Consider the following 20100-nt stretch of genomic DNA (forward strand, 5'->3'; position numbering starts at 1 on the left):
GAATAAAAGTGGTCTTAAGAAGAAACACTTTTTTTTCCCAAAGAGAAAAGCTGCAGGATATGATGCCAAGAATCAAGCAATTCTCTATACAGCCCACTTGTAGATGTTATCATTAAGAACCTGCAGCTGATTGCTGTCTCTGACTGCAGGGCTGATAAATTATTTGCATTCACAATCATACCAATCTTCTTTGGAAACCCACACAATGAACCCTGAATCAGAGCACTGTTTTGTTTCACGGGAAGGTTTTTTTTGGTTTTGGTGGGTTTGGGATTTTTTTTTTTTTTTTTTTTGCTTTTCTTTTCTTTTTTTTCCCTTTTTCTCTTTTTTTGCTGGCTGGTTTTGTTGTTTCTAAAGAGGTCATTTAGAGGGTTGCAGCAGAGATTTGTAAATTAAATAAAACAGCAGTAAGCGTGAGAAGAAATAAGGAAATAATATAGCAAACCATGAAGTGTTACTTCAGCAGATATGGCCAATAGAGGAAAATTTTATGTCAATTTATCTATTAAAAAAATCTCTCTTTTTGGAGTATTATGTAAGTCTCATAAAAAAAAAAAAAAAACTGCAGTGGGCTGAAATGGGACATGTGAGGACTCAATACTACCAAGTTTCAGATTCTTAAATATCTCAAACCACTTTTTGCTTATAGCAAATAAAATGCAAAGCTACAGATGCTTTCTCATCGGTGTGTAAATGAAAGCAAAACTGTATGAGTAGTTAGTATTCTTAGAATTTTTAAGAGCCAGCTTATTTAAATTAAACCAAAGCTTATCTGTGTCTGTACAGAAATAAAAATAATCTTCCTAGGGCTCTTATTCTCTAGACTTTACAGAGCTGTACATATTCTTCCCTTTACCCTTCCCTCTGCAACAGAGAAGTGAAAGAGCTCTGTAGGTTAAAAGCCACGTCAAATGAATCTAAGAGAAGGTCAAAGGGATTAGAATATCGCTTCTCTCACCAGCCCGCTACAGAGCAGGGTTCAGCTCTTCCCTGCTCTGCTCTTTGTGCTCCCACAACACATCCTGGAATTTATCATGCTTTTTTATGTCTCTACATCCTCCTTTGCCTCCATAGTGTGAACACTCCGATGGCAGGGAAGTGGGTTTTATTTAGCCAGGGACAGCGCTTGTTGACATGAATTATATGTATCTATAGTATATACTTACCATCTAGATATTATCATTAATTATTTGAATTAAGCATCCTAGAGAAGTATTAAAAATGCAGTAAGTGTATAACAATATATATAAAGCACCAGATATCACAAATACTAGAAAAGTATATTAGAACAGTGTAATCTAGTTAGAGTCATTAACATTATGTAGTACTGACATTCAGATATTGTTTGGTTTTTATTTACTGCAGATGTGTGGCTCTCAATAACTTCATTTTTATGATACCTTCATACATACACACATAAATATATATATATATATATATATATATATATATATAAAAACGTGTGTGTGTGTGTGTGTGTGTATGTATAGGTATTTTTCTCCTATACTTCCATTTTCAAGTTGATTGTAATTCTCACATTCAACAGACAGAAATAAACATTGGGGCAAAATGGTCAACATTCCTCCCTACCCAATTATCTAGTACAGACTCTATCTAACCACAGAGAAACTAGCCTTTCCTTATGCTCATCTGTAAAATGGCAATATTTCTCTGTGGCTTCGAAGTGACACTAATTCCAGGCAGGGCAATTAAGATATCCAAATGCCCTTGGCCTCCTGCTCTCTCTCACATCCACACACTCCCCACAGACACACAGAAAGCCCTTGAAAACACACTGTGGAGGCCTTCACTCTTCTGCTCTTCCTCCCTGATGACAGAGGCAGCCATGCTGCCAAGGCAGCAACCCCCACGTGAAATATGAAGGAGTGGGGGCGAAACAGCTCAATCAGACAGCTTGGGGAAGGAAAGGAGGGTGTGCTTGTCAGCGAAACTCCCCATGAAAAGGCCAGAAACCTTTTCCTTCTGCCATGACTACCCTGGGCAAATCAGCCTGCTCTGGGTCTACCTACCTGCGCTTAGAGACCAAGCCCGCCCTTTAACCTTTCACAGAAGAGGTCATAGGAAAACTCACCCCATTATCTGAAAAGTGCATCATGAGAAACATCAGGGTGCAGCTTACGAGCATACTCTGGAGAGCACAGCTGAGAGCAATTCTGAAAACTGAGGAGGAAAGGAAGAGCCGGAAGCTTCTGTCAGGCTGGGGCAGGGTCTCCACAAGGGCAGAAAATCCCCCTCCGTCAGGTCCAGGGGTGGCTGGGGCCACGGGGGCCTCCAGTAAGTGGGGACTGGGCAAGGCGAACAAGGCCCTCACAGACAGAACTTCCTCTGCGATGTCCCTGAAACCACATCTGCAGGTTCACGATGGGGTTCACAGGTAGTAGTTATTTCTATCTGGAATAATAATTTCCTAAACTTTCTACATTAAGCATGCATGACTTTTATAATCAAAAAAGAAACAGGTAAAGAAATCAAACAGAAACCAAGCAGCTAGAGAGACTGATGAAGGGGAATGCATGGCTAGAAGAGCAGCTTGGCGGTGCTTCAGCACAGGGGGCTATTTTGCTTCAGGCCAAAAGCCAGACTGACCCAGCAGGATGCAACTTTCTGAAGTGGAACCTGGCTCTTTACCATCTCTCTACAAGGTTGCTTCATTTATTCTGATTAACACTCACTCATTCTACCAGGCCAACTTCCATAAGCTTCCAGCTGACTCAGGTTGCCCTCAGTTAAGGACAATAAGCACTGAATTGTATCAAAAAAAAAAAAAGAAGAAACAGAGTTCTTTCTTAATAGGCAGAATGGCTGTCCCTTCAAAGTTTTAAGCCTAAATCTGAAATTAGAGTACAGAAGTAAAACCCAATCAGTATAAGCTCCTCATCTTCCAGGACTGGTAATTCCCCTTATTACGTAAAAGTGAGAGAATCCATAAGCATTTATTTTAAATTGCTGCTGGATCAGAATCAAAGTATAACGTTAAGCCAGTTGGAAGAAAGAAAGCATTCCTAAACTCCTGTCATTTGCCAGGAGAGTGTTAAAAAAGGAAATGGGATGAGCCACACAGGGCATCCATCTTTAGGGGCAGAGTCTGCCGCTGGTGGAGTTGGATAGGCCTTGGCTAGCATTCCTCTCTGCTTCTGTTTCTGCTAGAACAAGGCCTATTAATTCATCATTCAGGGACATTCATAATTCCTTATCATCCCTGGGTATTTTACAGTTTTCTTTTGTGACTGACCAGACAAGCTTAGGAATAAATAAGATGTGGTATTTCCCTTGCACAGCGACTGTTCACCTGAAAGCCTAGTAACAAACCTGATGCAAAAAGGATTTTCAAGAGCTGACTGGTTGGGTACATCTAACACCCATGAAATCACCAGAAGACATACATACACTTCCAAATTGGAGCAAGGGCTGCAGCTGTCACACTTTTTCCTAATCTCCAGATAACTACCCTCACTGCTTATTCAGGGATGTGGGTTATTAATGGTGGAGAGAGTGGGCTGGGTTGAAAGGAAAGCTGGATATACTGTATTAATAGACAGGGGCTTCACCTACATAATTCTCAGCAGAAGGTTCCTCTACTAAGACCAGCCTGAGACATCACATTCTCTAGTCTCTTGGGATTCTGCAAGTAAAACTGGGTCTCTCTTATCATTGAATTACCTTGAGACCCTAGGGAGACCTCAGCCTCTTTGAAGGAAACCTTGATAGCAGTAACATCACCCCTGTCGAACAGAATTTCTTTTCCCTAGTAATCGCCAAGGAATCACTAGCCTGCAAACTCCAAGAGGGCAGAGACCATGTCTGCCTTCCTCACCAGTGCATTTCTCAGGTCTAGGATGGCAGGCACCCAATAAATACGTTTTGAAGGAAGGAACTAACTCTGCAAGCTACTTCTGACATAAAATCCAAAAATGCTATTAGAGTAGCCCCAGGCAAAACACTGCCCTGACTACAAGAACCAACCTGGCCTAGCACAAGAGTTTACCAAACATGGGCAGATCATCAGTGTTGGAGGAAGTGAACCAGGGCTGAGGACCAGCAGAGCAGAGCCCTCTTCCAGAGGAAAAGGATCCCTGACTGAAGGACCAAACAAGTAGCCAGTCTTGCTCCTTAGGGTTATGTTATAGGAAATACAAACAGAGTTCACCTGTCATGGGCTTCAGCCAACCTCAGGCCTGAATGGAGGCCTCCTTTTCCTGACGATGCAGAAAGGCCAGCTGCCTACAGTATACTTCACAAAATGTGGGGACTGATGTCCCACTAGAGGTTTAAGAAGCCAACAGAAACCTCAAATCCACCGCCTACTGGGTCATCTCGGGATAAGACAAGAATCCAACTAGTCAGGGTTTATTATGTCATAATGACTACTGCTAACATTTGCTAAATTGTTATTTATGTACCAGGGAGAAAGCTAAGCACTTTGCACGAACATTTCAGTTAATCTTCTTAACAACCGTATCAGAGGTACTGTCATTCTTGTTTTGTAGATGAAGAACCTGATGAAAGGTGAGTTTCAGTAATACCACCCAGTATATAAGAGAAGCAGGACTCAGATTCAGGCTTGTCTGACTCCCAAGTCCATGCTCCAGGGTCTTGACCACTCTGCCTCCTGATTCTTACTCAGCGGATGAACTAGGTAGGTGGTCAAGACCAATTCTTACAACTTCTCTCTAAAACATATCCAGCACTATCTGGAATCAAAAGTGGCTAAAAGATCTCAACAACATGGGCTGACTTTTCTCAAGGCAGTTCCTGGATGGAGGATGAGAAAGAAAGTTCAAAGGGCAGGACCTCAAACCAAGAGCTGTGCATTTTAACCCAAACCCTTCACTACTGGCAGCTACAGCTGGCACTTGCCAAGAGCATGTGCCAGAGGCTGAACAGCGGCATTTGCCATCTGCCTCTGTGGAGAAGGAGTCCTGTTGCTGCTGCAGCTGCTGACTTCCAGCAACCCCTGAGAGGAATTCAGGGTGGAGAGGGAAGCTCTCTGCAGGGAAACTGGGGGAACAGGTCTTTAGATAATTAGATATTTTCAGGAACTGATTTATGATCCCAATCCTTCCATCTCTTCATATCTAGAAAAGCACCCTTCATGGTGACATAAGCTCCTCCTGACCAGCGGAAAACCTTTTGTAAAGTTAACTGCATGATTGCATTGAACTCCCCCTTCACCAAAATCTTATATATTATTGATTCTCCCCTCAATGCCTCTTTGGAGCAATCTCTCAGACCTATCTGACGTGCTGCCTTCCAGGCGGCAGTCTTCATTTTGCCCCAAATAAAACAACTCACAATTCTCACATGCATCTTTTTTAGTCAACGCTACTCACCGAAGTATAGATGTCCAAAGAGTAACCACACACAGAGTCTTGATCACGTTCCTGCTCATTCCACACAGTGCTTTGAACTGCAAGCTGTTCCAATTAGTAAGACTTTTATACAACCTCCAAAATAAGCCAAAAGACCATATTTTGGTCCTGTATTTGTTATTCTGTTTTTATAAATTCCTCCACTATTTTATTATTTCCTCCCTGAGGAATTTCTAGGCGAGTCAATTTAAAACAGTTTTTAAATTGAAGTGGATTTACTGCCTAATTATACCACTTTCTTAACCCTCTTTGTCATACAAGTTAGGAAGTAAGTTTGTGTCTGCACAAAGCACAAATAGAACCCACCAGGTTTACAGGTTTCCGGGTGAGAGAGAAGGACTCAGGATGACTATCTTCTGTTCACCTGCAACTATCACAGCATTGCTAACTGGCTGCACCCCAGTACAAAATAAAAGGTGAGAAAGACAAAAAAGATGATTACCTTTTACTGGGGAGTACTTAAGCAAGAGACAATTACTTCATTTCATGGGGAAAGAGGCTAACTTAAGATATTTCTGACTGGTCTTAGGTCAATTAAATTGTGATGTAAAAAGATGCCACAGCCTTGTTCAATGCTAGCTGAATTTTAGAATCAAAGAGCTTCTATGGTTTATGTTAACAGCCAGAAAACCCTACCTTCCCCCAGCTACCGTGTACTCAAGTCATTATCACAATCTGAGGAGACAGATTTAGGATTAATAATTTACTATCTTCCTGTACTGCGATGTAGTTAAGAATATAGGACAGTTTGGCAGGAAAAAGTTGCTGCTGAAGGCTCATTGCTATGAGGTATATAGTCCATTAGTCATTCACCTTAAATTAGGTGCCCAGTAGATACAAGAAGAGCAGCAATATAGTGCCACCTAAAAAGTCTCCTGAAAATGCTTTTCTCTAATATAAAAAAGAGAAATATATTATTCTCTTAAAGGAAAAAAACACCACTTGGTCTGACTGGCGCACCAGGAGCTACAGCTCTCAAAGCACAGCACAACGAACACGTGGGGGCAGAGGAGGAAGTGAGCTCGGGCGCCTTCTGTCTGCCGAGGGCAAATGCAAGCAGGTATGAGAGCAAAATGGGGACGGCAACCGGTGGGGGAAGGCCTCTCGCTAAGCCAGAAGCTGCCTGAGTCCCATCTGCAGCCTCTGTGGGGGTTGAGGGTCATAATTAATCTCTCCCACCCAGAGTTTAGGACTAACTGAAAAAATAAAACATGGCGGTTACAGGTACATGGAGAACAAAATATCTTTATAAGGGATAAGGTGCCTGGAGAACATAGCTTAGATATACAATCACAAACGCGTTTCCTAATACTTTCCTACACTGAATTAAAACTTATCAACTGGACAAATACAGGCTGCCCTGCGATGGGCAGACCAGTTAGAGCATGGCAGGGAGAGAACACATGAAAATTCTGAAGATTAGCCATTCCCTACAACAGAATTCTTTTCCAGTATCACTAATCAGAAAAATCACTTTTCCATTCCTGGAGAGAATCAGAAAAGGTCGGGGGAAAAGAACAAAAATAATCTTCCTGGGAAGTGTAGTGTCCACTTAATGGACCAAGACTGAAAAAACAGCATAGGAAAGATTGATTCTCCTTAACATATATATTCCAAAGTGGTCCTATCTCAAACATTATCTTTAGGCTAACCCAACAAACCTTTATTGCTACCTACTACATGTTATTTATCAAGTAAGTAATTATAAGTAAGACAGCTTCATGAAGTAGACACATAAGTACGTGTAGTAGACTTCTGCTCCCGGCTATGATGGAGCATGCTGGTACAAGACTCATCATCTATATAAATAACTATAAAACTGGACAGAGTACTTAAGACAATTGCTTTCCATCAGGAGATAAGAGTGTAAGGTTGCAATCCCTGGGAGAAGGGAAACTTCAAGTGAGCCCCAACGTTGCCCAGTTCTCTTTTAAGGAATAGTTTCTCAACCACAGCACAGAAAACTGGGACCCAAACCGTACAGAGTATCATCAAGGCCCAGCGGCCGAGCTCTGAGTGTGGCCGGGATCTGAGTGGCGGGACACTGGACAGGGAGCTGCGAAAACAGGGAAATCCCAAAGGCTGAGGGCTGGGACACAAAGGCCCACAAAGGCCTGCATATAGCAGGTGCTGCGGCGATGAGGAGCAGACAGAAACACTAGCGGTCACGCAGTGCTGGGGTAGGAATGAGGAGCGCTGTAGAACTCCGGCTCTGCCAAAGCAAAGAAATCACACTAGCAACACATACCAGTCGGCACTAGAAAGGTCTTTAGGAGGAAGGACCACATTCAAGGGCAAGACCTACTCTGAACGTCTCCTCTCAAAGCCTAAAACCACACAGTGCAATATGGCATAAAAACAGAGCAATGTATAGAGAACAGGAGAACACTAAAGAGAAAGCTCAAATCAAAGGCCTCAGGGAAAGCACCAGAGAGGAGTTTATGTTTACCTGAATCAGAACGCATCAGACAGAATGGGAACGGCACAGGCAGAGGAACACAGCACTCTACGTGGAAACGCGAGATGGCACTCTGCAAACAGCGAGTTGAAAGTGGAGGAGAAAAGGGAGCACAGAATGACTCAGGGACGCATATACCTCGGAGAACGAGCTGAGGTGGTCTTTGCACTGGGGGCTTCCCTGGTGGCTCAGTGGTAAAGAACCCACCTGCAAGGCAGGAGATGCAGGAGACACGGATTGATCCCTGGGCGAGGAAGACACCCTGCAGGAGGAAACGGCAATCAACTCCAGGGTTCTTGCCAGGAAAATCTCACGGAGGAGCTTCATGGCATACACGGTCTTTGTACTGCTACAGGGAATAAAGGAGGAAGAGGGGTGAAAGATGAGGAGCTCAGTCTTGATACATTAAGTTGGAGATATGTGACATACAGGTGGCTACATGGTCTGCGGTCCAGCAGAGAAGTGAATGAACACATATAGATTTGGGAGCAGTGAGCAAAGAGGTTACAACTAAGGGAAAAAATGAGATTGTCCAGGGTGGGCACACAAGAAAGAGCAGAAACAGAACCCTGAAGAACAAAACATTTAAGGGACAAGCTGAGAAGAGACTGAGGGAAGAATAATTAGAAAGAGCGATCCATCGGCTAAAAGGAGAACAAAGAAAGGCATGGTTGCAACTTAGGGCAACTGAGGAGAGGGCATCAAGAAAACAGCCAAAGGTGCCAAATGCAGCAGGGGTGTTAAGTAAAAAGTAAAGGTGTCAAGCTAGGGAGGTCATGGTTACCTCGGTAAAAGCTAGGCTTTAGGCAGAAGCCAGACCTCACTGGTTCAGAAGAGGACAGAGGTGGGAAAACAGAGACAACAAATGCGGTGTGCTTGTTCCGAAAGCTTCCCTGGCTGGGAAAGACGAAGCCAGGAACCTGGCCAGAGATCCCTCACAAAGAACAATGCTCGGCTCAATAAACATTTGCGCAATGAATAAGCAATCGTTAAAAAAATAAAACAAATAAATGATCTGCACCCATCTGGTTGTTTGACTAGCCCTTGTTTGTTACTGTGTCGGTTTGTCTGTTGGCAAACTGGATACGTATTAGGCCCAAGCCAAGTTCCATTTCCTCCACAAAGCCTTCCCTGATTTTTCTCACCTTCAACAACCTCCACTACAACAAACAAAAAAACAGAATAACAAGCGTTGGTGAGGACATGGAGAAACGTTTTGGAACCCTCACATACTGCTGGTGGAAATGTAAAACGATGCAGCTGCCGTAGTAAACAAAAAAAGTTAAACAGTTAGCATATGATTCAGCAACTCTACTATATAAAACAAAATCTATACCTGAAATATTATTCAGCTGTGAAAAGGAAAGTGGTACCGACACAGGTTACAACATGAATCTTGAAAACACGGCCCTAAGTGAAAGAAGCTAGACGTAAAAGGCCATTTACTGTCTGAATCCAATTAATTAAATGTCCAGAAAAGGCAAACTCCTAGAGTCGGAGAGTAGGTTAGAGGAGGGGAAATAGGGAATGGCTGCTAATAGGTGTGAGGTTTCTTTTAGGAGGTAAAAGGTTCTGGAATTAAATAATGGTATTATACCTCAATTAAAAAGTACCTCTAATCTCTCACTACAGAACTCCTAAATTTTACCTATCTATTTAGCCCAATATCTACTGATTTGTACTGAGTAAAACTGCTCTTTCCAGTGAGAGCGAGGTTCCTTGAAGACAGACAGTTTTCTCCTGGACTAGTCTATTAGCTTCCTAACAGATATCTTTACCTCTAGCCCTCATCTTCCTCCCCTTGCCATCTTTCTCCCATCTGCATCATTACCATTCTTCTATATTTTAGCAAAAATGTTCCAGGAATGTACCAGTATTACTCTTCTGTTCAAAGTTTTAATAGCTCCCAATTTTCTAAGGCAATGTTCTCCAAACTAGAGTTTTGGCTTACCAGAGGTACACAAGACAAATTATGGAATTATGAAAAGAAAATATTAAAACTATTAATATTTGTTTTTAGTTGATCTTATTAAGGTTTTGCTTTTGGAATCTCTTATAAACATAAGACTTTAGCACAATGGTGCTTGTTTACAATGTATAAACAAAAATTGGAGCACATTCTCAACTTTTTTATGGATATGAGTGCATAATCAAGAAAATTTGTAGACCACCTGCCTTAAACAATTAAAGTCAAAGCCGCTTTCTATCGTATATAAGATCCTTCATCACCTGGCCACCATCTACCTCTTCAGAGGTCACCATTCCAGCTTTGCTCTTTTTTATTTCAGCAACACTAATCTGTGCAGAGTCTCCTTTGTTTACTAAGCTGTTTCACACTTTTGTGCTTTTGCTCTTTCGATCCCATTGCCTGGGAATCGCCTTCAAATTCAACCTTCAACATTCTATCAGGCATCAGCTTCCCTGGAGAGAAGGCTTCAGTTCTGCCGCCCCTCTCCAAGCTGAACGCGTCTCTGCTTGCAGCAAGCACTCTGGGCCCTGCACCCCTCCATCGTTTCACTTGCCACATCATAGCATTTATACATCTATCCCCCTCGTTAAACGAGCCGTTCTTCCAGGGCAGGAACTGCACCATACTCATCTTTATTGACCTCATGCTTCGTCCAGGACCATAATCCTACTAAGTTCTAAAAAACTGGTTCTGAATTGAATCTTTTTTGTCTGTACTCTAAATACTTACTAACTCTGTAGTCCATTTCCCAGATGCAAGGGAACAACAGTAAACATTTTCACAACCAACTGTTAGCTTCAGGTGTATATTAGCCTCAATGACTCATCTTGGTTTAGCTTTCCAAGGCTGGTTCTGGCCCTTTAAATGTTAACCTATTTTTGAATTGTTATTATATATGTTAAAAGGTTAACACGTTTGTGAGTTGAAATGCCAACCATTAGGTATGCTTGGAAAGAACTTAAAGAGCAACTGGGTGAGGATATTGATTTCAAAGTGAAGGGGACGGTCTTTCTCAAAGGAAAGTAGGGTGTTTGCTTTCATGCGCCTACTGCACCGGCAACAGAGGCAGAGGAGGAGTGGCAAGATTCATGCCCCTGGCAGTTTTCGGAGGCCACGGAGCAACCAGAGCTAGAAGCACCACGGGAAGGAGACTGCAACTTCCGAGGACAATGAGAAGGCAATAGAGGCTTCAGGGAACAGCGCGAGGGCAGCCGAGGTGTCAGGGGACGACGGGAAAGTAGAAGCTTCAGAGGACAGCAATCGGGAGGTGGCAACAAAAGTAACAGATTCCAAAACAAAGCCCAGAAGCGGAGTTTTAATAAAGCATTCGGGCAGTAATGTGAAGTAGAGGATTTCTTTGGCAAAAACAGCAACATGAAACTGAACATTATTTTTCACACAAAGTTAAAAGCACATTGTATTTCCATTCTGACCACTGGGCCAGTTCCCATCTCTTTGAGAGAGATAAGCTTCAGTTAAATTATTTCATCTGATTGATGACTGTCATTTATAACTGTACCGCTACTTCTGTCTCAGGTATTCCTTTGGAAAAGGTGTATGGATTCATTACATACTCTAATGTATTGTCTACAGATTATAAGATAAAGTCAAGTATGCATCTGCTGATACTTTTTAAGTTGACCCATCTTTATATTTAGAAATGTCTCTTAATAGTAGGCTTAGCTCAGATGGTAAAGAATGGTGGCTCAGATGGTTAAGAATCTGCCTGCAATGCAGGAGACCCATGTTCGATCCCTGGGTGGGAAAGATCCCCTGGAGAAGGAAATGGCAACCAACTCCAGTATTCTTGCTTGGACAATTTCACACAAAAGCGCCTGGCAGGCCATAGTCCATGGGGTCGCAAAGAGTCAGACACAACTAAGCAACTATCACTCACTCACACTATTTGTCAATATCTTAATCAGATCATGATGTTCTCAAAGGCATTATGTCTCCTTAAAGTGCCTTCACATATCTCTGCTCTGATTGTATTCATTCTAAGCTTTCACTCTCCAATGATAGACTTTGATTTTAATGTTTAATGATTTTATGTTTAATGTTTAATGATTTTAATGTTTAATTTTCAAGGGACAATTCCCTTATTGCTAATTTATTATTCAGTCAACAAATATTCTTATGGTGCATGTACGATACGCCAAGCCCTTCGTACTTGCTAGCAATAGCTGGCATAAGCAACACAGGCAAAATCTCAGCTCTCAAGAAGCTGACAAACTATCGCAGGACTTTGCAAATTCTTGGGGTCACTTCACATTTGTCTCCAGATATTGATAATCCCTGCGTCCAAAATGCTATTTTAAGCCATTTAACAGTAACATTAGAAAAATAGTGACTCAATGGCTCATGAGGAAAACACAGAGCATCTTTTATCAAACTGTTATCACTGCTTCCTAGCAGTGGGTTCCGGCACTGAACCCAAAACGGAAACAAAAAAGAAGCCCATTATACGTAAGTCAATGCACACCTGAGGTTCTCCCAGAGACGAAGGAACTGCTAAGTGATAAACAGGAACGGGGATGAGTAACTGCAGAGCTGCTTTCTTTTGGTTAGTTTTTCAAAAATAATTTCTATAATCCATGAACTAAAGACAACAACAAACCATCAGGAATGTATTTTATCAGAGAAAACTTAATAGCTCAGGTAAAAACCAAACAAATTCTTAAGTAGATAAATACTGATTCAGGCTACCAACAACAGGACTTTGCTACTATTGTTTCATTGTTGCGTTTTCAAATAGGGTCTACCCCCACCTTATAAGAAGAGTTAACATGTACCCTGGAAAACACAGAAAAGAATCAATATAAAGAGTAATAACCAGTGGCGAGGGCTATGCTGTGCATCCCTTCACTCTCACTGCAGGGAGATGGCTCAGCAGCTTCTCCTACGGAGGTTCCTGACCTGTCATCTCCGGGAAGCCCTCTGAGGGTGGGTGGGCAGCCCTCACCTCCAGGGCACTGTAGACCCCAACAGCACAGTCCCAGTAACCTGACAGTAACACCCAGCTATGCCTGGTCGACAAGACACCACCAGTGTCTATACAAACTCTAACATCCAGGATGGGCCTGACCTTCAAGACCAAGTTGTCAACACAGAGACACCACTGGTTGTGGACTGCCATGTACCGTGGTGTGGTCCCTGTAAGATCCAGGGTCCAAGGTTAGAGAAAGTGGTGACCCAGCAGCAGAGGAAGGAGGGGATGGCCTAGGTGGATACTGATGACCACACAGACCTCGCTGTAGGGTAGGCTAACACGATGGGCAGTGTCAGCTGTGCCCACCGTCCTGGCCAGGAAGAATGGGGATGTGGTGGACAAGTTCGTGGACATCAAATGATGAGAACGAGCTGGAGACCCTCCTGAAGAAGCTGACCAGCGGACAAGAGGGAAGCATCCTGACTGCCCCTGCCCACCTGGGCCTCATGGTCCCAAGGGAACCCTGATAAAACTCACAGCCTTTCTTTGCTGGCCCTTCTGCCTCCTCCCTCTGTCTGGTCCCAAGCTTTGGAGACCAAGTCTCCAAACACAGAGGCCAGGGTGGCCACCTGAGAGACAGGGCTGCTGCCCAGCTGAGAGAGTCGTGTCCCCCCTGCCCCCCAACCCTGGCTCTGTCTGCTCCCTCCAGGGCTTTTGGCCCTGCGCTAAGGATGCTGGGACAGAGCCCTGGGGCCAGCCTGCAATAACGGTTTAGTCCTGTCTCCCTCTTCCCTTCTGATCGGAATACTGGTGCCTGGCTCATTTGCCTCCTGCATTTCCTTTCCTGCTGCTGTTTTGTGAAAAGACAAAGAAGGAAAAAGAAACCCAAACAAGTGAGAATAAAATATATAATTCTCTCATTTTTCATAGGTCTGTAATAAAGAACTTTATGTGATCCTTCTATCGCCCACTGTGAAGAACAGACCCTGGGCCCTGTACTACATGACCCTGTATCCACACCCCCACCTCTCCTGCAGAGAGCCACCTCCCTCTTTTCTCCCAGGTGCCAGGGCAGCAAACATGTGTTGGGCTGAGGGTATCCTGCAAACCCTGACTCTGCAAGGCTCAAGATACTACTCTCCCTCACCATTAGCTGGCCCTTTGGTTCTGAGGCTTCACTGTGAAAAACTGGACCGATAAAGCTAGGGTTTACACTGTCAAAAAAAAAAAAGAGAGAGAGAGAGATAATAATTCCACTACTCAAATATACATATATATATATATCATTTCAGACTTTCTGTTATACAAAAATATTTTTCTTTTCACAAAACTGACAGCAATTTTGAACATGAATATGCAATTGTGTATCATGTTTTTTCATGCTTAACATCGGGAACATTTTCCATGTACTCATTCTTTTAAAATGTGAATTTTTAAGTGAGATAATATTTCACCATGTGGACAGGCCATAATTTCACCAAACTCCCATTGTGGGGCAGGTAGCAGTAATGTTTTCCAACACAGAATAAATGAGTATGGATGGATGCTCTCATTCACAACCATCTAAATATGTTCTTGAGGTAAATTCCTAAAAGGGGAATTACTAAGTCAAAGAACATGAACTTTTTAAGGATCCTGATTTATGCCAAAAAGTTCTCTATTCAAAAGCACAACAGGAGAGCAACCACATCACCCCTTGGCAGCACCAGATATTTCTACTTTGATCTTCATCAATACGATAGGTTAAAAAGGATTTCTCATTTTACTTTGCAGCTCTTTGGTCAGTAATGAGAATGAACATTTTTTAATGTTATAAAATCATTTTAATTCCTTATTTGTGATACTCTTATTTATGTCTATTATTCACTTTCACTATTAGGACATTGTGCTTTTTAAAAAAATTGATCTAAAAGAGCTCTGATAAATTAAAACACACAACAAACCTGTCTGTCAGGTACTGCCTGCACGTTCATTCAGTTTGAACACACATGGGTCTTGGTTCCTCCATGGTAAGAGCTCCAAACTTTTCTAAAATGGAACTGGTACAATCTAATTCCCATCAGAGCCACTCCTACCAAGTACCACCTCTTTAGCTTTATACTCAATGTGTCCCTTAGGGTGCTGTTTTTAAGCACCAGACTCACCAGGGATACTAAAGACTAGCCCAATGAACCCACAGCACTCTGTTTAACTAACTAGCTTGGAAAATACAAAAAACACTCAGAAAAGCTTCTTCCACCCCTATACTCAGAATCCCTCAAATAACAAGCTGTTCATTCTGGTTCAGGGCAAAAAAAGCTGCCTTTGGTCCTCTAAAAGATCACCTGTGGTAGGAAGGCAGCAAAGCAGAAGAAAAAGAGTATAAGCTCTAGAGCGGAAAAGCCTGCATTTAGATTCCTGGCTCTGCTGTGCTCTTGCCGTGTGACCTTAGTCAAGTCATTTTGCTTCCCTGGGCCTCAATTTCCTAATTTCAAAAATAAATCTGTTTTAGGGTTACTGTAAAGATTAAATTAAATACATAATGTCTATAACCTGGGGTCTGGTATACAGTAGGTGCACTTCAAAAAATGTGATTTTCCTACTCTGATGATGGTAAATCAGTTACTTATTTAATTCAAATAATCTTACATAAAATGTTGACCTGAAATAGCTAGCTGTCCCAGCAAAGCATCATCTGGGTAAAAAATATTTAGGTCAGCTTTCTGTCAAATGCAATTTCCACTGCTATAATTATGCAATCATCAACCATCATTGCAAGACAACAAAAACCCCAAAGTTGATGTCACTGAAATTGCTAAATACAGTAATTATTTGAGTCTCAAGATCATGGCCACCAACTCCTTTTGGAAAGCAATAGAAATCTTGGTAATTATAGGATCAAAAGACTGATTAGTTGCCCCAGACAGTGGTTTCTACAACAGAAGTCTTTTGGTCATTGCCCAGAACAGCAGCATGCGCAGAAGTCATTCTCACTTCCATACTCTAAAAGGAACAATGTCAACAAAGAACCAAAGGAAAGAAGACAGGAAAAAAAGGGCTACTTTTTGAAATTTAGCCTTTTTGGCACTTTTTCCTGGCAAGAGGTATAAGACTGGTGAAATAATCTCTAGAAGGAAACCATACTTTAAAAATCTATCAGTGTAACCCCTTTCTATGGAAAAAGGTACATTCTCCTTCTAAGTATAGAGGGTAGATTCTGTCAGAAAAGGAAAGAAAGCAAAGTATCACTTATGTTCATAGCACTGTACTACACGCTTTAATTACTTTATCTTTTAAATCAAGTTGTGAGGTAGGTCTTATCCTTCCTTATAGACAATAGGTAACTTGCTCAAGGTTTTGTAGTTATTAAGTGGAAAGAAACATCCAGCTCTCAGACCCAGGTCTAACTTTGAAACCTTTATCTTTTCATTACATCTTCATGAAATCTCAAAATGACCATGCCGATCCTCTTTTATGAGAAAGAACCCAGGGACTTCCCTGGCGGTACAGTGGTTAAGACTCTGCGCTTCCATTGCAGGTTCCATCTTCAGTCGGGGAACTAAGAATCCTGAATGCCACGTGGCAACAAGACAAAAAAAAAAAATTTTTTTCCAAAAAATAAAAAAAGAGAAAGAATCCAATTTAAATTTTGGTCTAAAACAAAACAGACAAACAAATAAACCCAACAAACTAAGTGTTCACCAAAAGGGTGACCATTTCTATCAATTAGCTCTTCTGGCTCTTACTAGTCTTTAAAATGAACTGACAGACTCACACAAAGTACCCTTTTAAAAAAATCTTAAATATTAAAGAAAATGGTACCTGTTGACAACCACAGGGCACTGAAGCAGAAGCAAATATAAAGCAGGCACAAGCTTTTCAACTGCTTCACAAACGTCTGCCAACAAAATCTTGATAAAATCCAAGAAGTACGGCTTGGCTTGATTCCCAGCTTCTCCATGGCCTTCCAGACAGGCAGAACCAGTCCACTAGAAAGACAGAAAAAGAAGAAATTATATGCCAAGTAATTAATAATTGATTCCTCGAAATGCAGAGTGCTAGACAGTGTGACAGATTAAGGAGAAGAGAAATCTCAGGGTTGTCTTTCACTGTTCATACCTGTCTATAAACCTCAAACCTGAGCTCTGACATAGCCTGTAATTATCAGGATAGAAACACAGCAAGGGATATGAAATGAATCCACTGTAAAGCTGCAACACTTTATATTCCATTATTTTCTAATCTGACAGTTAATCCTCTATGTGGAAGAGTGGAAAGTGCGCCCGACTGAAAAAAAAGATCTGAGTTTCAGTTCTAGCTCTGCTAACAGCTTTGTGACTTCATCCAAATACTGTTTTCTTATCTGTGAAGAGGAGAGTTCGGCGCATCACAGGTGAACTGATCCGGAGGTTTTTCTAGCTATGTGTTTAGAAAGCTTCCGTGTGACTGTCATTAGCTAAGGCGTGCATTCTCCACTTTGCTATTGTCCCCAGCACTCTTATCTTTAAAATCTATCCAGTTTACGCTTTGATGTCACCTCCAGGATCCGCAGAATCATTAGCAATTCCTGACTTAAATTCATATATCCACTCAACAAGTATTTACACAACCCCTATTTTGTACTAGACATCCAGAATCTACGGGTTGAATGACAGGTCCCTTTCAGAAGAAAAAAAAAATGACTTTCCATCAGTTTCTTCTTACACAACTTTCCTATATTGTATCAATTATTATATAAATGTCGGCAGCATTATGAGGGTTGACTGAGTTCTGAAGAAGCAATTCAAAAATCTTCTGTGCTAAATATGCACCTGTTATCCACATCTAGAAAATGGCACAGACTGACAACCCCCAATCCTAGCCCAGCACTGTCTAGGTTGGATATCCATATCAGGAAATAGACAAACACACACACAGAACTGCAAAACTAAGGTACAGCCCACCCAAGAAAAAGTGTTCACTGAGCCTTAAGCACCTGAAGGACATCCTCTTTCTCATTCACTTCCGTCCATTCCTATTTCCAGTGGTTTGTCATTGTATGTTAGGGGGAAGGGGACAGAAAGGTGTGCAGGCCAGACACATGCTCAAGGATTATGAAGTGGAGCCTAAGTTAGAAAGTATATCCAGCAACCTAGCCTCCCAAGATGGAAAGACTGAATGTGCACGTGAGTGTGTATGTATGAATCTCACCCAACACGTTACTGCCTACCACAAAAGGATTTTAAATTCAAGGTGACTCAACACCTGTCATCAATATCGTGGCAGGTGGGCGATAGAAGCATAAAAGAAATGAATAGGTTTTAAAAACGGGAGTAATAAACACCACTGGATTGGCAAGCTGATTAGGGAAGGGCAAGGTCTCACAAACCGTGCAGGAAACAGGGGCGGTTATTTTCTTGTGAACTCCCAATCAGTCTTTCCTCTGAAACCTACAATTGCTTAAGGGCACAAATCACTGCTAGGGTCCAGTCAAAGCCTTGCTGACCAGAGGCAGGAACAACAACACAACACCAAGATCCAAATGGCTTGTTACAGAATCAAAGGGAAACAGCCCAGGGAGAGAACACACACCCCCACAATACTTGACAAATGAAAATCTAGAAAAGCAAGCAAGAGTTCTGGCATTTAGGGCGTTACAAGTACACCCGAAATAAAAGCACTCTCTGTTGCAGCAGCTGTTCAGACAGAGCAGGGGGTAATGTTTACTTAATACTTCAGGTTGATGGGGGATGTATCATAGTTCAGTCTGTCAGCTACATACGTGGAACTCCATTTATGTACCCAGCGATAAGATGTTTGGACAACGACAGAGCACGTCTGAAACAGCCTATTCAGCTAGTATGAGTAATCAAGAATAAAGCTCTTTAAAAAAAAAAGTCTCAGATATTCAGGAAAGTTACAGAACAGACTGCCATGAATAGCTTTGCTTATATTTGCAGACATTGTTTCCCAAATAGCTGGAAAAATGAACAGATTGTTCTGGGAGGTCGTCCTTCCAACTTGTTCCCTAGCTTCCAGTCTGTTAATCAGATCAGAAAGCACAAGGAGAGTCAGTTAATACTCTTCACTAACTGCTGCTGCTAAGTCACTTCAGTCGTGTCCGACTCTGTGCGACCCCATAGACGGCGGCCCAAAAGGCTCCCCCGTCCCTGGAATTCCCCAGGCAAGAACACTGGAGTGGGTTGCCATTTCCTTCTCCAATGCATGAAAGTGAAAAGTGAAAGTGAAGTCGCTCAGTCGTGTCCGACCTCAGCGACCCCATGGACTGCAGCCTTCCAGGCTCCTCCGTCCATGGGATTTTCCAGGCGAGAGTACTGGAGTAGGGCGCCACTGCATCTGTCGTCAATTGGGCACAAGCACTGTGAGGTGAACGGAAGCAAAGCTTTTCTCTCGACTTCCTTCATTTCACTTCATTTGTGCTCACTGCAACCACCATAGGACCCCTCTGGGGGGCATAATTATCCGTGTCCTGAATAAGGCAGGTTTCGCAACGTAATGTACAAGTAGCGCTCAGCCCCGCCCCCCTTATTCAGCATCAACGTGCTGTCTTGGTGGGGAGAACACACACCAGAGACAGTAACTAGGGGCGAGGAAGGAAAGAGACCAGTAGCGTCTCGGGGCCGGTCGGTCTGTCTGTCTGTCAGGGGATGGAGGGAATAGCAGGACCAGGCCCGGGCCCCCCCAAAAAAGGGCTCAGCCTGGGACTCCAGCTCGGCACCTGCAAAGCCAGAAGCAGCTGGCTGTCCTAGCCGGGCCAGGAGCGCCACCTCCGGGTCCCAACACCCGGCCAGCGCACCCCCAGAAATAGCCCGTCCCGCTCGCCCCTCCCATGGGCTCGTGGTCCTCGGCCCGGCAGCCAGCCGCCCCCGGCCACCTACCGGGGCTCAGGGCCACACAGCGGGACCCCGGCTCTCGGCGGCCTCCGCCTCCTCCCGGTCCATGGGGTCGGGGCCCCAACCTCCGCTCCCCTCACCCGGAGGAGGAGGAAAAGGAAGAAGCGAACGCGGGCTCCCCACCCGGACAGCTCGCTCTCGCCTCAGCTGCCCTGGACCGCGACGATGGCCGGAAACGCCGCCCCCTCCCACCTCCCGGTCTCAACCCGGAAACACACTCTCCATGCTAAACAAGCCCTCCCGGCCCCCACCCCCCCGGAAGCTCAATTCTAGCCGCGAGCCCGCGTGGGAGGAGGGGCAGTGCTGGAGGGTAGAACTACGCACGAGCGAAGGAACCTGGATCCCCAGGCTGTCGCCTCCTGCTCTCCAGAGGCGGTGTGCACCTTCGCCCGCCGGGCGCGAGCCCCAGGCCCCAGACTCGGGCAATACCCACAAGCAAGATGGCGGCAGCGGCAGCACCCCCTACGGCTTAGCGCCCAGCC

General features: G+C 43.4%; 1 protein-coding gene and 1 pseudogene across 2 annotated transcripts in view; one reads left to right on the forward strand and one right to left on the reverse strand.

Moving 5' to 3' along the window:
* The window catches only part of KIAA0319L (KIAA0319 like), a 103124-nt gene extending 83064 nt beyond the window's left edge, over positions 1 to 20060 (reverse strand). Inside the window, exons 1-2 of one of the 2 annotated variants that reach the window (XM_027967686.3) lie at positions 19943 to 20060; positions 16548 to 16714 (exon numbers count right to left, since the gene is read on the reverse strand). In XM_027967686.3, the coding sequence (XP_027823487.1) occupies positions 16548 to 16686 (139 nt within the window). In that variant the 5' untranslated portion in view covers positions 16687 to 16714; positions 19943 to 20060. Of the gene's footprint in view, positions 1 to 16547; positions 16715 to 19603; positions 19796 to 19942 lie in introns of those variants that run through there. The other variant, XM_027967687.2, reaches the window with a different exon arrangement.
* Positions 12699 to 13273, forward strand: LOC114114027 (thioredoxin, mitochondrial-like; annotated as a pseudogene).
* Positions 20061 to 20100: the final 40 nt, after the last annotated feature.

This window comes from Ovis aries, chromosome 1 (genome assembly GCF_016772045.2).
Source record: "Ovis aries strain OAR_USU_Benz2616 breed Rambouillet chromosome 1, ARS-UI_Ramb_v3.0, whole genome shotgun sequence".
In the NCBI taxonomy this organism is placed as follows: domain Eukaryota; kingdom Metazoa; phylum Chordata; class Mammalia; order Artiodactyla; family Bovidae; genus Ovis; species Ovis aries.